Source organism: Gopherus evgoodei, chromosome 2 (genome assembly GCF_007399415.2).
Source record: "Gopherus evgoodei ecotype Sinaloan lineage chromosome 2, rGopEvg1_v1.p, whole genome shotgun sequence".
In the NCBI taxonomy this organism is placed as follows: domain Eukaryota; kingdom Metazoa; phylum Chordata; order Testudines; family Testudinidae; genus Gopherus; species Gopherus evgoodei.
In genome coordinates this window covers 33,769,390-33,793,691 of record NC_044323.1, presented here as the reverse complement: position 1 = coordinate 33,793,691, position 24,302 = coordinate 33,769,390, and the positions used below count along the sequence as shown (strand labels likewise).

The 24,302-nt window shown below is 42.6% G+C and overlaps 1 protein-coding gene across 2 annotated transcripts in view; it reads left to right on the top strand.

Moving 5' to 3' along the window:
• MYO3A (myosin IIIA) overlaps positions 1 to 24,302 on the top strand; it is a 205,548-nt gene that overhangs the window by 92,324 nt on the left and 88,922 nt on the right. For both annotated transcript variants that reach the window (XM_030550332.1, XM_030550333.1), the window contains 6 exons: positions 108 to 184; positions 2,975 to 3,120; positions 4,809 to 4,874; positions 11,190 to 11,345; positions 23,671 to 23,697; positions 24,050 to 24,149. In XM_030550332.1, the coding sequence (XP_030406192.1) occupies positions 108 to 184; positions 2,975 to 3,120; positions 4,809 to 4,874; positions 11,190 to 11,345; positions 23,671 to 23,697; positions 24,050 to 24,149 (572 nt within the window). The remainder of the gene's footprint in view (positions 1 to 107; positions 185 to 2,974; positions 3,121 to 4,808; positions 4,875 to 11,189; positions 11,346 to 23,670; positions 23,698 to 24,049; positions 24,150 to 24,302) is intronic.

The following is a 24,302-nucleotide window of genomic DNA, read 5'->3' as shown; positions in this document are numbered from 1 at the left end:
AGCCTTAACATCCTTATACCCAGGACAAGATGAGGATGGCACAGTCCAGATGGAATTTAAACAAAAGTAAACACTGCTCTGAATATAGCTTCCCTGTATTCCTTTAGGTGTGTCTGCTCAGCTGACCAGCACTCATCTCCGTCGGAACACGTCTGTGGGTACTCCTTTTTGGATGGCTCCAGAGGTTAGATTACAATTGAAAATATACATTTTTTCCAGATTGCTTTTGTCTGTCTCTCTGCTCCTCTGTCTCTTCCTTTTTATTTTAGTAGTTTTAGCAAACTGAATGTAAATGTCAATTGTAAAAACTTTTTACTCTGTAGTCTTAAAATGCTTGTATTTTCTTTTATCTGTTTTATTTTTATGCAATGTTAATTCAAATGCATTTAATTGAATAGTGTGTGGTTAGAGCAGGAGGAGCTGCATAGATCACTTGTTGAAATTCTTTGGAGGAGAAAGTATGTTTTGAAATCAGTTTATTTCTAGGGGTAGAAAGAACCCACAGTTACATTGTGACTTCAGTCCTCTCTTTTAAATGACAGTCCAGCAAGACTATATTTAAAGTCAGCAACTGAGAACAGTGTGATCCTATTTAAGTATTATAGATTTCACAACAGAATGGAACTAAACAGGTTACTTTCTTGATTTTATGTATTTTATTTGTATATCTCATTGCACAGGAGGCTTTTAATACAGCATGTTCTTCATGAATAGACAACAACAACAAAAGATTTGTGTGAATAAGTTAAAATGTATTATATATATTTGAAGCTTAGTCGTAACTTTGATTGCTTTTTATATCTAGAGTAAGTATACAAATAGATATTATAAACTCCAATAGGACAAATTAAGTTGATTAAATAAGCATATGCAGCAGTACATTGTTTGCAAGAAAATAAAAATGTTTTATAGTATATGCAATTGTACTATTTATAGGGAAAAAAACTACCTTGTTTGTTAAGCCCAGTAGCTAATTAGCTGAAATTTCCCGACTCATCTGTGAATTAGCTGAAATGAATTGAAAAATAAAGTTTTTAATTAAAATTGGCATTTCTGAATGTGCTGCTAATGGTGGCCATCTTGTTGAGAAATTCTCTCTCTGTGAAACTGGCAGAATGGGTGCCCAGTGGGACAGACTGCAAACCAAGTTTCTTTTTTGATGCTTGGTTCATAACAGAGGAAGAACTGTACAGTGCTATTATCTCTTCCCTCCCCCACAGGAATAACCCACAGAAGGGAGAGGAAACTTCACAAGTTTGACCTTACTGAGTTTCCTCCAAGTTCTTCTCTCTGGTGTAGGACATTGTTTGCTTCCCCTCTACAGAAGAAGACTGGGGTTCCGCCCTCTTGTCCCTCAGATCACCTGACATCTGCATGGATTTTGGCATTTTCAGGAGGCAAGAGTCATCCACACAGACACCCCTTGGCACAGCTCTGCCATTTTAAGCATGCTTCCTGCAGCAAACATGGCTTCCAGGGATCCTCCTTATTGCAGCTGCCCATGACGCTCCTTAAAAAGAGGTTCCAGAGTGCAGAGGAAAAACAGTGTACTTTACTAAACCTTTGGCTTCCACTGCTTTCCCTCATGAGCTTCAGGCAGGAGAATCTGAAGGAACCCAACTGGCTTCTACTTTGTTTCCTCCAACTCTACAAAGCAGGATTCTGTGGAGAGGCTTCCGTGGGGTTGGGTGAAGAAGATGAATGCTGCAAAGAGCAGAATGCAGATGCAGATGCAGAGGGAAGCATGGGGCACTGCGTGTTTATTAATATTGAACAAAATGTTTATAGTGTTGATGCAGTGAAGTTCTTCTGTTGATAAACCAATATGCCCAAGACAGGAGTAGTGGGGGCTGTATTGTTACAAAATTCTGAGGTAGTCTTTAAGTTCTATTGAATGTGGGCAACATATTTTATATTCTTTTGTCAACTGTATTGTATATGCATCCATAGGTGTTACGAAAGTCACTTTTTAAAAAAAATCCAATAAATAAATGCAAGAAAGAGGGAAGCTGCTTTAGACCCTCCCTCACTAGACTGCCATCTCACCAGAGACAGAAAGTATGTCTTTTTTTCTGCAGTACTGTAATTGGAGGAAGTAAAGCCTGGACTAAGACATAGATGAGATATGCCCATTCTTAGCCCCTGGTGTCACTTCAGCTATCTTTTTTTTTTTAAAAGAAATGTATGGCCCTCCCAGTTATGAATCTGCAGATAGTTTGAAACAAGAGTTGTGAGAGGTCTGGCTTGCCACTGTCTTCTCAGTGAGATGTTAACTCCAAGATCCATTGCTTTAGGTGGCTCTGCCAACATCACCTGAGCAGAGGACTCTGTGCAGGAGAAGGAGAGAATAGTACAGTGGACCCAGTCCACAAACCAATCCACCCAAGCAGGTATCCCAGCAACCAGAGTATAGGTTCTGAGGGAATCCCGCTGCCCTTGGCTCTGTGAGGGGAAGAGGGGACCCTGGCTGTCATCTCTGCTGCTCCAGAGGGGAATCCTGCAAAGAGGGCAGCAGAAAGGGCCGCATACTACTACACCTATATCTCTAGTATGGAGGAGGTCCCTGTCATTGCCATTCCATTCCAGAAGGCAGAGCCACATTGGACTCTATGTTATGGTGTGCTGGTACACTCCTTTAATACTCAGGCGTCAATGTGGTGTGGTGTATACACAGGTAGGTAGGAGCTCCTCACCCCCCAACTCCTATAGCAGAATTGAGAAGCAGGGGTAGGATGTAATCACCAGTTTGCTCTCTCTGATTTCAGCACTGCTTTTCTGCACTATGACAGGCACCAACAGGAGACTTGGATATGCTAAATGTAATTTAAATGCTTACTTTTCAATAGATTTCTAGTTTATCGCAGTGAGTTTCTCACCATATGGTTGTTCAGATTGCTGTGCTTTTCAGTGTAGATACTCATGAAAATTTTCATAAATGAACAATGTGAACCTAAAAACAGTATTCCTCTCACAGGTCATTGCATGTGAGCAGCAGCTGGACAGCTCCTATGATGCCAGATGCGATGCATGGTCACTGGGTATCACTGCCATAGAGCTAGGAGATGGAGATCCACCTCTTGCTGACTTGCATCCTATGAGAGCTCTTTTCAAAATACCAAGGTAATGTCTTCATACCCTTATTTCTCACAGTATTAGTCTAACCCCACCACTTTCTCATACTCACTTCTACCAAACTTGGGCACCTTTATATCTAACAACTGAATATTAAGGACTAATTCCGCCCAGGGAGCGGTGCAGAAGCACGCTGTCCCACAGTCATCCCTGCACTCTGCCTCAAGCATATACAAGTCTCCAGGAGTGCAGGGCTGATTGTGGGCACTGCATCCACGTTGGACAGACTTCAGCATGCATTTTATCTGCAGGGATAGTTCTGCTGCCCTATGCTGAAGGGGTGCAGAATTCAGTAAAGTCCTTTGTGTGCTGCTACAAACAGTGATCTGAGCTTGGAATGTCCCGTCTTATTCCTACAAACAGGTCAGGACAATATGTAGTTAACTTCTCTAATCAAATGTCTTGCAGGTTCTGTCATACCCCCTGCAGTGGACTAATGTTCCCCTAGTCACAAATGCACATTTTCCCACCCACCCCCGCCAGCGCGACTATGGCCTGTTTCAACACTGCTGTCCATACAAGCAGCCAGCACTCCTTCTGAAAATGCTTTTTTTGAGCTCTAAGACTGAAGAACCCACAATGCTTTGTCCTCACACAGTATTCTGAGGAACTTCCATCTCAAAGAACAAAAGACACTGGGCAACCTCCCTCCTTCACTTGAGTGACTGTAAAATCCAAGCCCACTTCAAACTCTATTTTTGTTATACTGACATGGAGAAACACAGTGAGATGGGAGCTTGAGGAAAAGAGGGTGGTACATCCTCTTAGTGACATGCTAGCTGGCACTTGTTTCTTTGACATAGCCATTAAAGATGCACAGATTTAGAATTTCGCGACTGAGAGAAGAGAGCCATTGTTAGGGTTGGCAGAGTTTACCAGATTTGCCCTTTGATTTGTGAAGCCTACAAGTTCCTCCTACCAAAAGAGAGGCAGCATTGCCTAGTAGATATAGCACTGTTTTGAAAAACAGCCTCATTTTTAAGTGATATCTTTTTGCATTACTGGGTATGCCAAGTGGAAAATGTCCACTTTACAGTATTTCAAAGGAAAAAGATGAATTCAAAATACTTTGAGCCAAATTCAAAGCTACAGTAAGCAGATGCAATTCCATGGAAGGCAAAGCAATGGTGCCCATGTATAGCAGGTCTAAATGTAATCCTTTTACTGTCATTTGGTGCCTTAGTGAATCACAAATAGATAATAAGAGTGTTCATTAATGTTGATACTTTGTTAATGGGCCAGTTAATGCAATGGGGCTATGATCCTTTTTTGAAATTTAAGATAGAATTCCTTAAAGAGCTCCTGATTTTTAAAGAAAAAATCAATTGCCTCATGCTTTGAAAGAAAGAAGGGTCCTGTCACAATATACAAATAATGTCAATACAAATAATAATACAAATAATACAAATAGGTCATTAGGTTCATTTGTTTTTATTGATATGCTTGAAAAATGACAGCAATTCTTGATTATATTTGGTAGATTTTCCTCATGCTCTGTTAGTTATGTAAAGTAGGAGGTTAATGAAGTATTATATTGGCTACACAATGCTCCTTTAACCAGTGGAAATCAATATTTTTTTCAATAACCCTCCTGAAACTCATTACTCAGCCTGCCTTCTTACGTTGGTTTTGTCAAGTGTGTACATATTAACTTATCGTAATACTGACCTTCACAGAAATCCACCTCCAACATTACGCCAACCGGAGCTGTGGTCATCGCAGTTCAACGACTTTATTAACAAGTGAGTAAGAAATGAGACCATTAATTGAGACCCTTTTGACCAAATAGGATGTGTACATAAGATGTGTGCATAAATGTAGTTGAAATATTACATCTTTGTATTCTGTCTGGAAATCTGTCACTACAAATATATTTCTCCCTTGTTCCCCCACATTATTTATTATAATAAACCTTGCTTTGTATAAAGCCCTCTTTTTATTTGTAAATATATAAGCAATATGGTTTTATCTTAGGCTTCCTGCAAACTCAGGCTTCAGGTGACAATTCCAATATCAGTCTGACTACTGTTTCTAAAATACAATATTAACATGAATCAGGGTGAATTTGGTATCAGTGTGACTTACATCTGTTCTATAGGATTTCCAGTGTATATTGTTTGTTGTTTCAGACCATATGCTGTTCCCGTCACCTGTGGAAAGCTTACTGGCTATTGTTGGTTCCTCAGTTACACCCCTGAAAACATGTTCAGTGGAACGGTACCAATTTAACTGTACAAGTGTAACTGAGAACAGACAGAATTTTGCCCTGGTATTATGAAATGGCTTGGTTGAATGGTTTAATCTAATGGATGGAGAGTAGAGCTAGTTGGGAATTTTTCGACAGTTTTTGGTTGGAAAATGCTGATTCCACGAACTTTTCAGAGAAGAAACTTTTAACTGGGGTCTCTTATGCCCCAGGTGAGTGCCCTAACCACCCAGCTATTGACTATTCTGGTGTTGCATGTGCGCTCTCCTGCTCTTCCTCTCTTTCTCTCCCCTCCCTTGGTTTTTCATGAAACATTTTTAAAGGAGCCAGCGAACAGAGCTGCTAGCAGGGGAGTTCCAGTGGGAGTTCCCAGGGGGAGGTCACAGGGGAGACCAAGGCAGAGAAACCAGGAAGGCAGACAAGGGAAGGGGCAGGGGTCCAGTGCTCATTGGTGGCCTGTGGAACGGCGTGAGGCGTGGACTGCCAGGCACAGAGGTGGAACGGCATGATGGAGGCAGAGACAGCAGGTAGAGACATGCTGAGTATGACTGGATGCGGTAGCTGTGGCATGTACATGGTCCTGGAGGGGGCACCCGAGAGGAGTTTTGTCTGCATGAAGTGCCGCCTGATAGAGCTGCTGGAAGAAAAGATAAGAGGACTGGAGATGCAAGTGGAAACTCTGGCTGAGTTTAGAAGGGGGTTTGAGCAGATGATGGAACACAGACATGATGAGGCACAAGGGATAAGCTCAGACGAGCGGATAGAAGCAGGACCAAAGTACTCTGAGGAGGGGCTGCTGGGTGAGGAAAGTGGACGGTGGAAGCATGTGACTAGGAGAACCAGGCAGAGGAAAAGACGGGCCAGCGATGGAGAAATAGAACTCAGGAACAGGTTTGCTGAGTTGGGAAATGAAGATGGAGCACAGCAGGCTGCTGAAGGAGAGAGGGCAAGGAAAAAGAGACGAGCAGCTAGTCCTGCAGAAGGAGGGGAGGAGTCAATGGAGGCGGCACCAAGTATGAGCCCTAGGAGGATTGTAAGGGCGAATACAAATCGAGAGGACTTGCAGCAAGCTGGTGTGGGGGATAGACCGGAGAATCACACTGTCGCCAGGAAAAGGCAAGTCTACGTGATTGGAGACTCTTTACTGTGAAGAATAGACAGGCCTGTAACTAGACCTGATCGAGAGAACAGAAGGGTGTGCTGTCTGCCAGGGGCTAAGATACAGGATGTGGACCTGAGGCTGAATAGGATCCTAGCGGGAGCGGGAAAGAATCCGTTGATTGTCCTTCATGTGGGAACGAATGATACGGCTAGTTACTCACTGGACTGTATCAAGGAGGATTATGCCAGACTGGGGAAGTCACTCAAAGAAATCGAGGCTCAGGTGATCTTCAGTGGGATTCTGCCGGTTCCTAGGGCAGGGCGACGAAGGAGTGACAAGATTATGGCAATCAACAGATGGCTCAGGCATTGGTGTTACAAGGAGGGCTTTGGGATGTACGGTCATTGGGAAGCGTTTGCGGACAGACAACTGTTCGCTCAGGATGGACTTCATCTAAGTAAGGAAGGAAATAGAATTCTAGGATGGAGGCTCGCCGACCTCATCAAGACAGCTTTAAACTAGGAAGTTGGGGGAGATGGTTGGGAGATGTTCAGGAGATCTCCACGCCGGAATATAACCTGGAGAGGGAAATAAACAACGTGAGAGGGGATACCCTTGCGGACCAAAGAATCGATCCAAGGAGGAATAGTGGAGTAGAAACCAGATTAACGGGTGATGCTGGTGGTAGAAGGTCTGTGCACGACGAGGGAAAGAATGTCATTGATGCTAAACGCCAAAAATTAAAATGTCTGTACACTAATGCGAGAAGCCTAGGTAACAAGATGGAGGAACTGGAGCTACTGGTGCAGGAAGTGAAACCGGATATTATAGGGATAACAGAAACCTGGTGGAATAGTACTCATGACTGGAGTACAGGTATTGAAGACTATGTGCTGTTTAGAAAAGACAGGAAGAAAGGCAAAGGTGGTGGAGTAGCCTTGTACATTAATGATGAGATTAACTGTAATGAAATAAGAAGCGATGGAATGGATAAGACAGAGTCTGTCTGGGCAAAAATCACACTGGGTAAAAAAGCAACTAGAGCTTCCCCTGAGATAGTGCTTGGGGTGTGCTATAGACCGCCCGGATCTGATTTGAATATGGATAGAGACCTCTTTAATGTCTTTAATGAAGTAAACACAAAGGGGAAATGTGTGATTATGGGAGACTTCAACTTCCCGGATATAGACTGCTTGCAAGAATAATAGGACGAGTGCTTGCAAGAATAATAGGGGTCAGATTTTTCTGGATGTGATAGCGGATGGATTTCTTCATCAAGTAGTTGAAGTACCTATGAGAGGGGATGCCATTTTAGATTTGGTTTTCGTGAGCAGTGAGGACCTCGTAGAAGAAATGGTGGTAGGGGATAATCTTGGTTCGAGTGATCATGAGCTGATTCAGTTCAAATTAGATGGAAGGATAAACAAATGTAGATCTCGGATTAGGGTTTTCGATTTCTTGAGGGCTAATTTTAAAGAGTTAAGGAAATTAGTTATGGAAGTGGATTGGACGGAGGAACTTGCGGATTTAAATGTGGAGGAGGCCTGGAATTACTTTAAGTCGCAGCTGCGGAAATTGTCGGAAGCCTGCATCCCAAGAAAGAGGGAAAAAATCATGGGCAGGAGTTGTAGGCCAGGCTGGATGAGCAAGCAACTCAGAGAGGGGATTAGGAGAAAGCAGAAAGCTTATAGGGAGTGGAAGAAAGGCGGGATTAGCAAGGGAAGCTACCTTGGTGAGGTCAGAACATGTAGGGATAAAGTGAGGAAGGCTAAAAGCCGCATTGAACTGACCTTGCAAAGGGAATCAAAACCAATAGAAAAAGGTTCTACAGCCACATAAACAAGAAGAAAACAAAGAAAGAAGAAGTGGGGCCTCTATACACTGAGGATGGAATGGAGGTAAAGGACAACCTAGGCATGGCCCAATATCTAAATAAGTACTTTGCCTCAGTTTTTAATAAGACTAGTGAGGAGTTTAGTGATGATGGAGGGATGATAAGTGGGAATGTGGATATGGAGGTGGATCTTACCGCAACTGAGGTAGAGGCCAAACTTGAACAGCTTGATGGGACAAAATCGGAGGGCCCGGACAATCTCCATCCGAGGATATTAAAGGAACTGGCGCGTGAAATTGCGTACCCATTAGCGATAATTTTTAAGCAGTCGATAAACTCGGGGATTGTGCCGTACGACTGGAGGATTGCTAACGTAGTCCCTATTTTTAAGAAAGGGAATAAAAGTGATCCGAGTAATTATAGGCCTGTTAGCTTGACGTCTGTAGTAGGTAAGGTCTTGGAAAAAATTTTAAGGGAGAAATTAGTCAAGGACATAGCGGTCAATGGTAATTGGGACGAATTGCAACATGGATTTACTAAAGGTAGATCGTGCCAAACCAATATGATCTCCTTCTTTGAGAAGGTGACGGATTACTTAGATAAAGGAAATGCGGTAGATCTAATTTACCTCGATTTCAGTAAGGCGTTTGACATGGTTCCACATGGAGAACTGTTAGTTAAATTGGAAAAGATGGGGATGAATATGAAAGTTGTAAGGTGGATAAGGAACTGGTTAAAGGGGAGACTCCAGCGGGTCGTATTGAAGGGGGAACTGTCAGGCTGGAAGGAGGTTACTAGTGGAGTCCCTCAAGGATCGGTTTTGGGACCGATCTTATTTAACCTTTTTATTACTGACCTTGGCACAAAGAGCGGGAATGTGCTAATAAAGTTTGCGGATGACACAAAGTTGGGGGGTATTGCTAACACGGAGAAGGACAGGGATACTATTCAGGAAGATCTGGACCACCTTGTAAACTGGAGTAAGAGTAATAGGATGAAATACAATAGTGAAAAGTGCAAAGTCATGCACTTAGGGATTAATAATAAGAATTTTAGATATACATTGGGGACGCATCAGTTGGAAGCGACGGAGAAGGAGAAGGACCTTGGGGTATTGGTCGATAGCAGGATGACTATGAGCCGTCAATGTGATACGGCTGTTAAAAAAGCAAATGCGATTTTAGGATGCATTAGGCGAGGTATTTCCAGCAGGGATAAGGAGGTGTTAGTACCGTTATATAAGGCGCTCTTGAGACCCCATCTGGAATATTGTGTGCAGTTCTGGTGTCCCATGTTCAAGAAGGATGAATTCAAACTGGAACAGGTCCAGAGACGGGCTACTAGGATGATCCGAGGAATGGAAAACCTGCCTTACGAAAGGAGACTCAAAGAGCTTGGCTTGTTTAGCCTGGCCAAAAGAAGGCTGCGGGGGGATATGCTTGTTCTATATAAATATATCAGGGGCGTTAACTTTAGGGAGGGAGAGGAATTATTTAAGTTTAGTTCTAATGTAGGCACGAGGACGAATGGGTACAAACTGGATATTAGGAAGTTTAGACTTGAAATTAGACGAAGGTTTCTAACCATTAGGGGAGTGAAGTTTTGGAACAGCCTTCCGAGGGAAGTAGTGGGGGCAAAAGACTTATCTGGCTTCAAGACTAAGCTTGATAAATATATGGAGGGGATGTTATGATAGGATAGTTTAATTTGGGCAATTGATCTTGGATTATCACCAGGCAGGTCTGCTCAATTGTCTGTGGGGAGATGTTGGATGGGATGGGAACTGAGTTACTGCAGAGAATTCCTTCTTGGGTGCTGGCTGGTGAGTCTTGCCCACATGCTCAGGGTTTAGCTGATCGCCATATTTGGGGTCGGGAAGGAATTTTCCTCCAGGGCGGATTGGCAGGGGCCCTGGAGGAAATATGTTTCAAATATGGTTTCAAGATTTCAAAGTTTGTCCCATAAATAGACAGTTGCCTTCAATTTTAAAGTAAAATATTTCTCAAAGTTCTAGTGACCCTGAAAAGGAATTCATTAAGGGCTAAACCCTTTGACCTATAACAGTCTCCTCTTGGGGTGTGGCTGTGTAGCTCTGTTGAGCTGGGAGTAGCCCCTCTAGCTCTGTGACCCTTCTTTGCAGGGACAGTAGCTGGTGGCTCCGCATAGCAGCAGATCCATTGACACCATTCCCATTTCTCTTCCAGCTGGCCCTACCTCCTAGCCTTGCTACATAAGGATGTGTAGGGAGCATATCTAGAACGGGACTGTGAAGCTTCGCAAATGTTTCCCACCTTTCCCTAGGGGAACAACACTGGTTCTGTTGCATCTGAAGTCACTTTTGAAGGCTTTGTAAAGAGAGTGGTGAACAGTACAGTATATTCTTTCCCTTAGAATCTGCTATTTAGAACATAAATTCTATTTATAGTGTATGGGGAATCCAATATTCAAGGATAGGCACCTAAACATTATATCTTTAACCTGTATTTGGGCATTCAAGTCAGCACTAGGGATGGGCCCAAGCTCACAGTCGGGATCTAAACGTTCCTAAAAATCACATGCTTTTTTTTTTTTAACCCAGAGGTAACAAACATACACATTCTCAGTTTACATACCTAGTGTCAATTTGACTGTCCTATTGAGAAGCCACAATGAAATTAGAACTAATGGCTTTCTATTTTTCCAGCAGTTTCTTTAAGCTGCCTCATATTTCTGATTTAAAATACAGCGATTTAACATCTTTTGATCCCAAATTCTATCTAAACTTCTGTCTGTCTGTTTATGGCTGGTATGATTAAGATGTGCATACTTTAATGAGACAGTCCTGTAGGTATGTGACTTAGGCATGAATGAATTCAAAATTGCACTTTACTGCTTAACAATCTGTGTATGATCACCTGCTTTTTCTGCCAATGCAGGTGCTTGACTAAAGATTACGAGAAGCGCCCGACAATATCTGATCTTTTGCAGCATAACTTCATTAAGCAAATTGAGGGCAAGGAGAAAGCATTACAGAAGCAGCTTATGGAATTTATTGATGTTCATCAACAAATGGGAGTCATTGAAAAGGCAAGGTACCTGAATTATTTCCTTTTCTGCATGGAATAAAAGAGTAATTTGGAGGCCGTAGAAACTTTTACCATTTAAAATCAGTTAACACTGAGGGTTCAATTCTGCAACATTCAGGGAATGTCTGCACTGCAGTTGGGGAGATGGGTTCAGTTACAGCACAGATAGTCATATTTGAGGTAGCTTTAATCTAGCTAGCTTGTGTACTGATAACAGTGAAGCTTTAGCATGAGCTAGCTGCCTGAGTAATTACTCAGGGTCCCAGGCAGGCTTGTGCAGTCTGCCCTAAAGCCCATGCTGCCATCCAAGCTAGTTAGAGTAAAGCTAGCTTGGGTATGTCTACACATGTTGCAAACACCATCTCCCCTATTACAATGTAGACATATCCTCTTTCATACTGGCACTTACATGGTAATTAATACGGTTACTTGTGGAGTAAGGTACTACTCAACATGAGTAAGGATGGCAGAATCATGCCTTTAACTTGCAAATAAAGAACATATTTTATTACTAAAAAGACCCTTTTCTGTCTTACTGAGCAGGGAGGCTATTTTCTTTCTTTTAATGTCATTTAGTAATATCAATTCTGCACCATCAAACACCAAGCTCTTACTGCTTTTATATAAAATTCTGAAGATGATTTGGCTCAGTGTTGCAATTCTTTTAAACAACAACTTCACCAAAGTAATGTACTGGATGTGAAATGCACTATATGATTAGTATTTATGTATTTCTCTTGCTTTTCTCCTGTGCTTCAAGGTAAGGGATAATAGATTTTTTTTAATGGAACATGAAATCTAAAAGACTTTTTTGACATTATTAATTCACAGTGTCACGTTTTCCCCATATGAGCTGCACAGAAAAATCTATTAAAATCTGCCCCGTTTCCTCCTATTTATATTTACACAAGCTTAATATTTATTGCAGTCTTCAGTTCAGATCTTGGGAAATTTTTTGCTTTGCCATTTACCTTTCCAAGATGATGATGATAAATATATTTCTAAAGCATTTGGAATCTTTTAAGTGTTCTTAGACTAATGCTGCCTAAAAATGATCTGAAAATGTGTATGGATGATTAGTGTATGGATGATTACTGGCTTTTCAGTAAAAAAACAAAAAAAAAAACCAATTGCAGTTGGTCCACATTTCAATTATATGCCGGATTGATACAATCCGAATGCCACAGATCTGCCATCTATTCTGAGAACCACGAGAGATTTGGAATTGAAATAAATTAACTTGTGTCAGTACTTACCATTAAAATTGAAGGAAAACAGCCCAGCTGAGAGAGCTAATTTTAAAGAATGTATTAATTTACAAGTTTCAGTGTAAAATAAGTAATGATGGCACAGACACACACACTGTTCATTGAATGAAAATCTATTACCTTGATCTTGCAATTTGATCCATGTGGTGGACCTCGCACTCATGTGAAATTCCATTGATACCATTTAGAATCCTCAGGTCAAAAGTCAGTAAACATGGATCTGATTACAGGATGGGGACCTATGTGCTAAGGCACTGAAAATGTTAACTAAGAGGCATAAATTATGGAATTAAAAAGAGGCCTGCACAATCTTGTTACAGGGCAATGAGAATATAATAAACGCTGACCTACATTAACTTTTTTTACAGTCTTGGAATTCTAATTTCTTATAGTGACATACTTGAAATTATGAGTATCTTTTCTTACAGTTCAAATTATTGGAAAGTAATCACCACTTTATTGCTTGTACAGCGATAATAGCAGATGTTAAAACAAGGGATTTTCAATAAATTGAATAGAAGGCAAATCTTATGGTATGTGTACTCCTACAAAAAGGCAATCCTCCAGCAAATGTTAAGTATGAAAGGACAAAATGGTAAACCAGAGCTGAAGTAATAAGAAGTACAGTAAGTGCTGAATTAAACTCATGCTTGTAGACATATGTCTTGTTCATGCACTGGACTTGCACCAGTGCAATTGTGTTAATGGAGCAGGAGAGTATTTAGTTGGCTGAGACTGGAACAACTAATCTGTTTGATTGTATTGTGTTGGGCTTATATAGGTGTATTCTGAATGCAGACTTGGCAAGCTTCTATTTTTAGCAATATTAACTATATTGTGTAGCATCTACTATATGGTTTCAGAGTAGCAGCCGTGTTAGTCTGTAGCCGCAAAAAGAACAGGAGTACTTGTGGCACCTTAGAGACTAACAAATTTATTTGAGCATAAGCTTTTGTGGGCTACAGCCCACTTATATTTTGATGAGTGCAAGCATCATAGGATATGTTAGAGTTAGAGGGCTCAGTTCAAAGCCCACTGCAGTCTCTAGGAGTCTTTCCATTGATTTTGTTAAGCTTTGGATCAGGTCTGTAGCATATTGCAGTATACAGGTTTTATCAGGATAAAATTGAGTTGTCCCCATTACTTGCAAGTTGTGAAGCCATGAGTATGTTTTGCAGATTATCACAACGAAGTGCTAATTACACCTTTATATCACACCTCCTCATCATGGAAAGCTCAAGTTTCTAGCCCCGTGATGCTGCAAAGTACGTTGCCTTAAAGCCATGACATTTGTATGTTCAGAAAATCTGTCACTGATCTATGACTGAATTTGGCCCATCTTGGATCTCAGGCTGGGGCCAATTGAGTGTAAAATTCTACATTTGGTGAGTGAGTGAGGAAACATTTCTCTAGCAGATTGATATTTTAAAATGGCAGCTTGTTTGAAGCTGCTTGACAGTCAAGGGTTTGGAGTGTTAGTGTGAGTTACAGGGAGACTGGTTAGAAGGCAGAGGGCAGGTTAGGCAGTCAAAGTTGCATGCTAACAGTCGTCATCACATGACTGTTATTTATCATTTGGCTCTACAATTTATGAATTTATCAAGGGGGTGCACAGGAATACCTGCATACACATAAACACATTTTCATGTAAATTTCCTCATTGCAGTCACAAAAATGGGAACATCTTAAAGAAGGCTTTTGATGTTTGTCAGTCACCCCTTTAGTACAATGCCATCCTTTTCACTTGCAGCCCATATAAATCTCAAAAGAGGTGAAAAATGTCAAATTAGTAAATGAACTATGTAAGCCATAGTACTAAAAGCAAAGAGAGGTTTTCTTATTTTAGACTTTTCCCCCTTATTTTAAATGAGCAATAATACACATTTGGGCCCCAATCCTGCAAAGGAGCTCCATGCAGGTGCATCTTGCACCCACACAGAGTCCAGTCAGAAGTCACTAGTGGGGATTCCATATGGGTGGACTAGCTTGAAGGATCAAGGCCTTGGTCTTCAGCAGGTTCAAAGGCATTATCTTTATCATGAGCATGACCTGTTAAGTACAGTAAACATTATTAAAATTCTTTGCTGGTGCTGCATGCTCCAATACAATACAAGGAAGCAAGACTGTGTGTTGTAATGTGGATTATTTTGATTTGCTGCAGCAGCGGGTCAAGATATAATCATAAGGAATTTTACAATGATTTTAATGAATAAACTCACATATTGAAATTGTATAGCTACATTCCTGCAGTCACATTATAGGAGTAAAAAATGAAATCACTACCCAACTTAATATATTAGAAATCAACACTGTAAGGTGTACACAATGGCTATTCTGAAAGAATACTTCTGAAAGGCTAGATGAGAAAAATATATTTTTTACAGAAAATGTGTGTTTTAAGGGCTCTAGCTATACTGTGAAGCAGAAAGTGCTGCCTTTGAAATGGTCTTCAAACTGCAGCTTTTATGTCTGACTGTCATGCTTGTAATGCTTTTATCTTTGGTTGTTCAGCTGTCTTAATCTTGACTGCTTTCACGTTTACTGTTATAATCTCTGCAGAAATGTGCAACAGTTAGTACAAGCAATTCTTGGAAATAGTGACACACTTCAGAGTTAGTTACATAAATGGTGTCCAATCAGTGGTTCCCTTCACACCCAGAACTTACAGTGAAGCTAATGTCATCATTTATTCTTTGACTAGATCCTTCCTTGATCTTCACAGTGACTTCACTGAGCATTTTGGATGTGCAAGGAAAGCAGGCTTGGGCCCATCATTGTTGCTCATATTTTTTCTATCAAAATCAAAATTCACACTGAACACAAAAGGATTGCACGGAAATCTAATAATAAGCTGTTAACGGGCTGCCCTTCATACTATTTAGAAGCTTCAGCTAGTACAGAATGTGGCTGCCCATTTATTCAGCAATGGCAGCTACAGAGAGTACATTATAGCTGTCATGGCAGTTGGGATCAGCTGTGGTACCACTGCTAACAACCCTTAGATTTGACCTTTGGCAACCTAGAGTGTGGTTGCCTTCAGTGGAGAGTCCTCAACTCTGGCATTCACTCCCCTTGTTGGCTGAACAAATCCCATGTTTGTTGAGCTTCTGGGTATGGGAGGGAGCATGACCAAGCAGGTCAGGAACTAGCCTGGCATTTGAGAGACCCAGGCTCAATTCCTTGCTATGCTACAGACTATCTGTGTCTCCTTCGGAAGTCACTTAGCCTCTCTGAGCCTCAGTTCCCCATGGGGAAAATGGTAGTTCTCTACCCAGGGCCATCCCTAGGGTACAGCAAATTGGGGAGACCACCCCAGGCCATGCACTTTGGGGAGGCCCTGCAGTGAGGCAGGCGAGCTGGGTGAGGAGGCGAATGGGGAGGTGAGTGGCAGGCGGGCAGAGGAGGTGAGGAGGAACCCCCCAGCACCCTCCCCTCCTGCACCTCCTGCCTGCTGTGGACCAGATCAGTTTCACAGCATCAGGAGGTGCTGTGGGGGAGGGGAGAGGAGCAATGGTGCAGTGTGCTTGGGGGCAGGGAAGAGGCAGGGAGGGGGCAGAGGCAGAAGAGGCAGAGTGGGGGTGGGGCCTTGGGGGAAGGGGTGGAGTTGGGGCAGGACCTGGGCAGAGCCAGGGGGAGCGCGCGCGCGCACACACACACACACACACACACACACACCTAGCAGATAGGCGCTGAGTTTCTAATGTCCCGGGCACCACACTGCACCCCTCAGGAATGGTCCTATCTCTACCTCACTGAAGTGTGTCAGGATAAATGCACTAAAGATTGCGCTGAGATAAAGTGGTAATGGGAGCCTTTGATAGAAAGTGTGTCTGTATACTCAATCCTTTCCCAAAGGTGGAGTGAACAGGTGCTGAAGAGGTTGGATTTAGTTGACATTGGATAGTCCGTTTATTTCCTTGCTATGTATTTGTTCACGTCCCAAGAAACTTTCTGCTGAGCATGTTTTATGAAATAAATAAAAGGGACTGCTCTGGTAAGCATTATTAACAACACAGTATGATGGCTCCCAGTAACTGCAGCAATATGGTATCTCCTCTGTCCTCTTTGAAGTAGAGGAAAATACCAAAGTTTGTCACAGGTCACTTGGATAATGGGTATGGAGTTTTGTAATGGATAGGTGGGTTTTCAGCACTCTCTTCCTGTATAATGTTGCCTTTCAATATGAAGACAGTCATACTGCTGTTGCAGGAATCTGTATGTCCAAACTGCACATGGCCAGATTCTCAACCCTTTGTGCTACTGAGGGTATGTCTACACTACATGATTATTCCGATTTTACAGAAACCGTTTTTTTTAAACAGATTGTATAAAGTTGAGTGCACGCGGCCACACTAAGCACATTAATTTGGTGGTGTGCGTCCATGTACCGAGGCTAGCGTCGATTTCCGGAGCATTGCACTGTGGGTAGCTATCCCATAGTTCCCGCAGTCTCCCCCACCAATTGGAATTCTGGGTTGAGATCCCAATGCATGGTGGTGCAAAAACAGTGTTGCGGGTGATTCTGGGTAAATGTCGTCACTCAGTCCTTCCTCCATGAAAGCAACGGCAGACAATCATTTCGCGCCCTTTTTCTCTGGATTGCCCTGGCAGATGCATGGTAACCATGGAGCCCATTTAGCCTTTTTTCACTGTCACCGTATGTGTACTGGATGCTGCTGACAGATGTGGTACTGCAGTGCTACACAGCAGCATTCATTTACCTTTGCAAGGTAGCAGAGACGGTTACCAGCCCTATTGCACCATCTGCTGCTTTGGAAATTGGCGATGATGGTTACCAGTCATATTGTATCATCTGCTGCTGTCATGGGTGCTCCTGGCTGGCCTTGGTGAGGTCGGCTGGGGGCTCATGGACAAAAATAGGAATGACTCCCCAGGTCATTCCCTTCTTTATGTTTTGTCTAAAAATAGAGTCAGTCCTGCCTAGAATATGGGGCAAGTCTACTAGAGAACTAGAGAGCACAGGCGCTCTGGGTCAGAGCCCCAGATATCCTGCAGAAATGATGAGCTACATGCCATTCTAGGGGGTGCCCCTGCAACAACCCCACCCGTTGCTTCCCTCCTCCCACACCCCTCCTGGGCTACCGTGGCAGTTATCCCCCCATTTGTGTGATGAAGTAATAAAGAATGCAGGAATAAGAAACACTGACTTTTTAGTGAGATAAAATGAGGGGGAGGCAGCCTCCAGCTGCTATGATATTCCAGGCAGGACACCTGCATTACTCATTAAAGGGTGAGGGGGAGAGGAGCACAGCCTCCCGCTGCTATGATAGTCCAGAATCTCCATTAGACATGAAAAGATGGGGGAGAGGAGCTCAGCCTCCAGCTGCTGTGATGAGGACGGTTACCAGCCCTATTGCACCATCTGCCAGGACTGAATCTCCAGGACACAAAGCTTAAAGAAGGGAATGACCAGGAGTCATTCCCACTTTTGCCCAGGCGCCCCCGGCCGACCTCACTGAGGCCAGCCAGGAGCACTCACGGGATGATGACGAGGATGGCTGTCAGTCATTTTGTACCGTACTGTCTGCCACCAGGGAGGGGAGAGGAGAGGTTGCTGCTGTTTAGCGCTGCAGCACCCCGTCTACCAGCAGCATCCAGTAGACATAGGGTGACATTGAAAAGAGGCGAGAAACGATTTTTTTCCCTTTTCTTTGAGGGGGGGAGTGGGTAAATTGATGACATATTCCCTGAACCACTGGCGACAATGTTTTTGACCCTTCAGGCATTGGGAGCTCAGCCAAGAATGCAAATGCTTTTCGGAGACTGCAGGAACTGTGGGATAACTCGAGTCCTCAGTCCCCTCTCCCTCCCTCCATGAGCGTCCATTTGATTCTTCGGCTTTCCATTACACTTGTCACACAGCACTGTGTTGAGTCCCTGCTGTGGCCTCTGTCTATCATAGCCTGGAGATTTTTTCAAATGCTTTGTCATTTCATCTTCTGGAATGGAGCTCTGATAGAACAGATTTATCTCCCCATACAGCGATCAGATCCAGTATCTCCCGTACGGTCCATGCTGGAGCTCTTTTTGGATTTGGGACTGCATGGCCACCCGTGTTGATCAGAGCTCCATGCTGGGCAAACACGAAACGAAATTCAAAAGTTCGTGGGGCTTTTCCTGTCTACCTGGCCAGTGCATCCGAGTTCAGATCACTTTCCAGAGCAGTCACTATGGTGCACTGTGGGATACCGCCCGGAGGCCAATACCGTCGAATTGCGGCCACACTAACCTAAATCTGACATGGCAATACCGATTTCAGCGCTAGTCCAAAGGGCTTCGTTGTGTGGACGGGTGCAGGGATAAATCGGTTTAACGCTGCTAAATTCGGTAAAGATGCATAGTGTAGACCAGGCCTCAGGATGTCTTTACAGTCTCACTGTGCTACCAAACTGGCTACCTCAGGGTTCTTGCAGGTTGTGACTGACCTTTGTGTGGGTTTCAGGAAAGCTCAAAGAGTCTTTCAACCTCCCCACCCCCGCTGCATGGCCTTCATTAGGTTCCCTCCAAGTACTCCTAGGACACACATTTCTCCAGAGGAGGCAGGACTGTGATCCCTGTCTCCTTCCACCCCTGCCTGTGGAATAGGCCCAGGGTACTGCGAGAGAGAATAGTGCATCCCTTGGAGGCAAGCAGAAGCAGGATGTTTCTCCTGCATGTCAAGGAGCTCTGGGAGGAATCTACTCCAACCGTTCCTCACCAGTAGCATCACCCCTATGCCCACCACTCCTTCCACTTGGGTCCCACTCTCTCCTTGCACCACAAGCTCCTGGAGCTTTCCACCACCACTCCTAATGTGGGGCTGTGCATACAAAGCATGACCAAGTCCTGAGAACAATGAAGAGAAGAACCCACTGTGCCATTTGTAGTGCTGTGTTGCAGAGCAGGACTGGAAATTTAGAGGAATGTGCATTAATATTGCCTATATGGTTGTCTTTTTCCATTTGCATTATGTTGCCCCCTGTGTTAACAGTCAGAAAAATAGAAGCCTGAGTGGTTTCAGTGTTTATGCTGCTGGTTAGTACATTTTGCTTTTAGTTATCATTTGTTAGTTGCTCAGAGGTCTACAAGTGTTAATACCTTTGGAAAAATGTATTTTTACTATTTTAATGTCTTCTTCATACCTTATGTTAATGCCAGGATTTTTTTAGTCTTTTAAAATTCTTTGTTTGGGTTTGAGTTTTCCACACTAACTAAGGTATTTTATTTTGTTTATGTTTCACTACCTCACAAATGGTGGAGAAGTTCAATAGGGCATAATGAATCACACTATTTTTGCACTATTTTTGAAACATCAGAAATCACTTAAATACATTCAGACAGGTTTTTTTTTAAAAAAAGCCTCCAGTGGCCTCATTTTATTTTCATTCAATCTTGTAGACAGGGTGGGGGAATGAAGAGCAACAATGCTGCCTTGACTCCTTTTTTTCTTCATACTCAGTTGATGTTTCTGGCCTTTAGTTTCTTCAGTTGCTTGTTGAACATGGGATTTATGCCTACCACAAAGAATTCAGAACTGAACATTGTGAACCAAAATAACTAGGTTCCTGTGTCCATGTGCATGATAACAAAAGTTCAGTGCTGATGTGGCTGGGAGGCAGTTGGAGTTTGAGGGAGTGAAACTGTATAACTGCCCTTGAGGGATGTCTGTGCCCTTTGGCAGCAAAGCAGGAAAATATTTTGTGTTCTGCAAATCTGTCTTTCAGGTATACATAGGAAATGAATAGTATAGTGTGGCTTAACAAGCTATACAATTCTCAAGATGTCAGCCAAACAGGACCACATGAGAATCTGTGGATTTCCCTCTTCCTTTTTTATATAAATTAACCACCATTACAGTGGCAACGATCAAGACCAATTTCCAAAAGGAAAATCAGATAAAAATGTTGAGGGGGAGGGACATAAAATTCTCTGTGAGTGGGTTTTTTTTTCTCTCTCCCACAGCAATTCATCTGCTCACCTCCTAGGGTGAATGAAATACGGTGCTGGAAACAAATCCAGGGGCACATCACGCTTTCCAATATTCAGTAAGATTTTTTTAAAACCCCAGCAACATGCAGTGAGTAATAGTTAAACCAGAAACGGAAAACGTGAATTGACATAAGGTTTTGCCTCGCGTGCTCCTTGGGCAATGGAAAAAATAGAATTTTATGTAGTTTAATAAAGCATTGTCAGTTGCCGCATATTTTCGTCATGTGTGCATTTGCAGTCTTCATCAAAACCGTAGTGACGTCAGATATGTATTCTAAAGAACAAAATGACCTTCATGTAGTTGCACAAAGTATGGGGCTTCAAATGTACCAATTTAATAGGACAAATTATGTTTTGCTGAAAATAAAGCACTTTCTGTGTTTGAATCTGTAAAGAATGTTGGAGGTATTTAAACACAAGTGTAGTGTATTACAGGGTATTTACATGAAACCTTTTTTATTTTATTTTTATTATTGTGGTTATTATTATCATTAATTACAGATTTTGCCCCTGGATGCAATAACATCGTGTAGATAGTCAAGAAAACGAAGTCAAGCATCAGCAGACATTGGAATGATAAGCATTATAATTGTTTTAATATTTTCACATCATATTCAATATAACATGACACACAAAACCAAAACTGTCTTCATAATATTATAATAGCAGAGCATGTATGACTAGGGCAATTATTACTACACAAGAGTCTCCATGCAGAAGGGGAATGTACTGCAGAAAATATCCATTCCATGAGAAGTGTAGTTACATCTTCAGATCGATCATCTGGATGCTGCATGCCATTGTTCTTACATGTTTTCAGCTTCAGAGTGTTTTAAATGCAGCTAAAAAATCATGGGCCATTTTGTGCCCTGCTCTGGTGAAACCTTCAGGACAGTTACAAAGGACTCGGGAAACTCATGGCTTTCCCATGCAGTTGATTGACGGATTGATGGTGGCCTACAGGGTTCTGAATATCAGTAGGAAAAACAGATTGGACTTTTATTATATCCCAGCCTCCAAAGGAGTAGCATAAATTTTGTGCTCCCCAAGACGTTACCCTCTAGAGCCCTGACTTCAACGTAGGGCTGTGTTTTTACTGGTGCAGTCTGGCTCGAAGCATGGAGTACTCTGTATGTTTCAGTTAAGTACATGGTGATTTTCACTGATGGCTCAGTTTGTGTCCATTATCTCAGAATTAATAGACTTAATTTCACAAGCCACTAAACTAGTTGGTGAAGAAACAGTCAGAATTTCTCAGCTGTGGAGAGCGTTCACCTTCTGCCCTTGTGCTGGAGAGCGTGCAAATGCTGTAGTTGTGGCTGGCTCCTGCACAAGGTGGAAAAGCTGCTTGCCTCTCCACTAGCCCTTGTGTCAGCACCAGGGCTGCTCGCACGCTCGCCCTCAGAAAATAGTCATTATGCTCAACTGAACTTCAGTGTAATGCTAATTGAAATGTATCCACGCATGCAGAGTGAGTTTGTGACTTGAATGCTGAATAGCCTGGAGAGACTGTATAAAGCACCATCTCCAGGGATTTACAAGCAGCTGTATATAAGCACCAGTGCACTCTTGCTAGACACTACGCTAGGCCAGTTCCTGGATATAACAGTTCCTTCTGCTTTAGGCATGTTATGAGTTTGGGTTGAAGCCTGTGCATGTTAGGAGTTCAGGTTGCCCAAATGCTTCTAATTAAGCTGTGTGAAAAGATTTGTCAGAACCTGAGCTCAGATCTCTGAAGTTGCATAGACCCGGCATAGTACAATTTGCTTACCTCTATACCAGAATCTCCTCCAAGCTTTCCCCAGGTATTGGAACTCCCCTTTAACATTATAATTGCTAAGTGGGTGCCTGACCTCCCACACCTCTGTCACGGGGCCAGGCAACCCCCTATACTTCATTGCACTGGCTGGCCACGCCCCACTCTTCCATCTTTGGGTGAGCTGCACAGTAGGTTCCTGTCTCTTGGCGTGCACCTCAGCATCAGAGTGAATGAAAAGGCCCCCTCTAGTTTCTCTGGAATGGAGATGATTACCGACACGAGCTCACAGGGGACAGTCTCTGTTTTATCTCTGCTTCGCAGCCGGCACACCAATTTTTGTTCTACCTTTCTCCGTGGTGTATGAAAAAGTGAGATGAAATCTGATCCAGTTCATGGACCTTTGCTGCTGCTGCCCTCTTAGGCCATGGCTACACTGGTGCTTTACAGCGCTGCAACTTTCGCGCTCAGGGGTGTGAAAAAAATACCCCCCTGAGCGCTGCAAGATACAGCGCTGTAAAGCCTCAGTGTAAACAGCGCTGCAAGCTACATCCGTAGAGGATTTGGAGTACGTGCAGCGCTGGGAGAGCTCTCTCCCAGCGCTGGCGCTGCGACCACACTTGAAACTTCAAAGCGCAAGTGCAAGTGTACCCATACCCTTAGACATTTAAACTCAGTTCCATCTGTAATCCTCTGCTGTTACGCTCCTGAATTCCCATTCATTGATCTTCCCTGCTCTCTTTTGGCATGTATGCCCAATCTGAATTCTGCTCCTTGCATCCTCTGTTGACTCCTTCATTAATGTGTTGATGGGTCCCATTCCAGTTTCCTCAATGTGCTGTTTCTCCCATGTATGAGATCTATTCATTTGTGGCTTTTCTTCATTATTTCTACAATGGTGTGTAGATTTCCATTTGTTTGTTCAATTTAAAAATAAAAAATAACCTCCTAGGATTACTAAATTAACAGTTCAGTCATGCTCGTAAGAAAGGGAAGTTTTGAAATATTCTGTCCCTTGTACAATCTTTTCCCATATAGTCCAAAAAAATCTGTTTAGACTGTACACATTTTGGGAAAAGGACCGTGTCTTGTACTTCTGTGTTTATACAGCACTTCACTCAATGTGTGCTCTCTCCCCATCAGTCCCTTTGGACGCTACCATAAACTGAACATTAAATAATTATAAGTCACCAATTTTTTTAAAAATATATTTCCTTCAGGAGTCTGTCTGTGGTCATTTTTCCCATACTATTCAATCATATGATCCCAGATTTGTACCATCCGTAATACTGATTTGAGCAATTTTTCTTTTTTCTAGGCTGCTGCCAGGACACAGCTACTATAGGTATTATAAATTTATTACCTTTTCTATACAGCATGGCTCCAGTCCTGCCACTGATGACTCTCAGATGGACTATTATGCTTATGTTGAGCTCTATGAAGCTCTACACAGGTCCAGCAGTCTTTCCACACGCTATCAATTGCACGCTCAAACTCTTTATTTTTAAGAAGTGAACCTCTGGGGTACTGAGGTAAAAAGTTATATTCTGTCTTGCTATTTTGGTCATTCATCTGTTTGAATTCAATCCATCAGAATGTTTGAACATCTTTAGGGAGTTGCTCTCAACATGTCTACAGCTTGAAGATGCAGAGAACGTTTTCTTACAACAGAAAAGTATACATTTCTTCTTTTGTAGATTTGAGCGAATTCATACTAAGAAAGGGGACTACAGTAAGTCTCTAACCTCAGACCAGGAGGATGTAGATGATTTAGCAACCTTGGAGGTACTGGATGAGGTAAGATATTTAATTTATTTAAGTCTTCTTGGAAACTGGTGTTCAGATAAGAGCCAAAAAATACTGCTGTGTTTGTAGAGTAACTACCTTATTTTTTAGATGAGCCTGCATTCTCTCACTTTAATTACATAGTAGTCCATGGTACTTGACAGA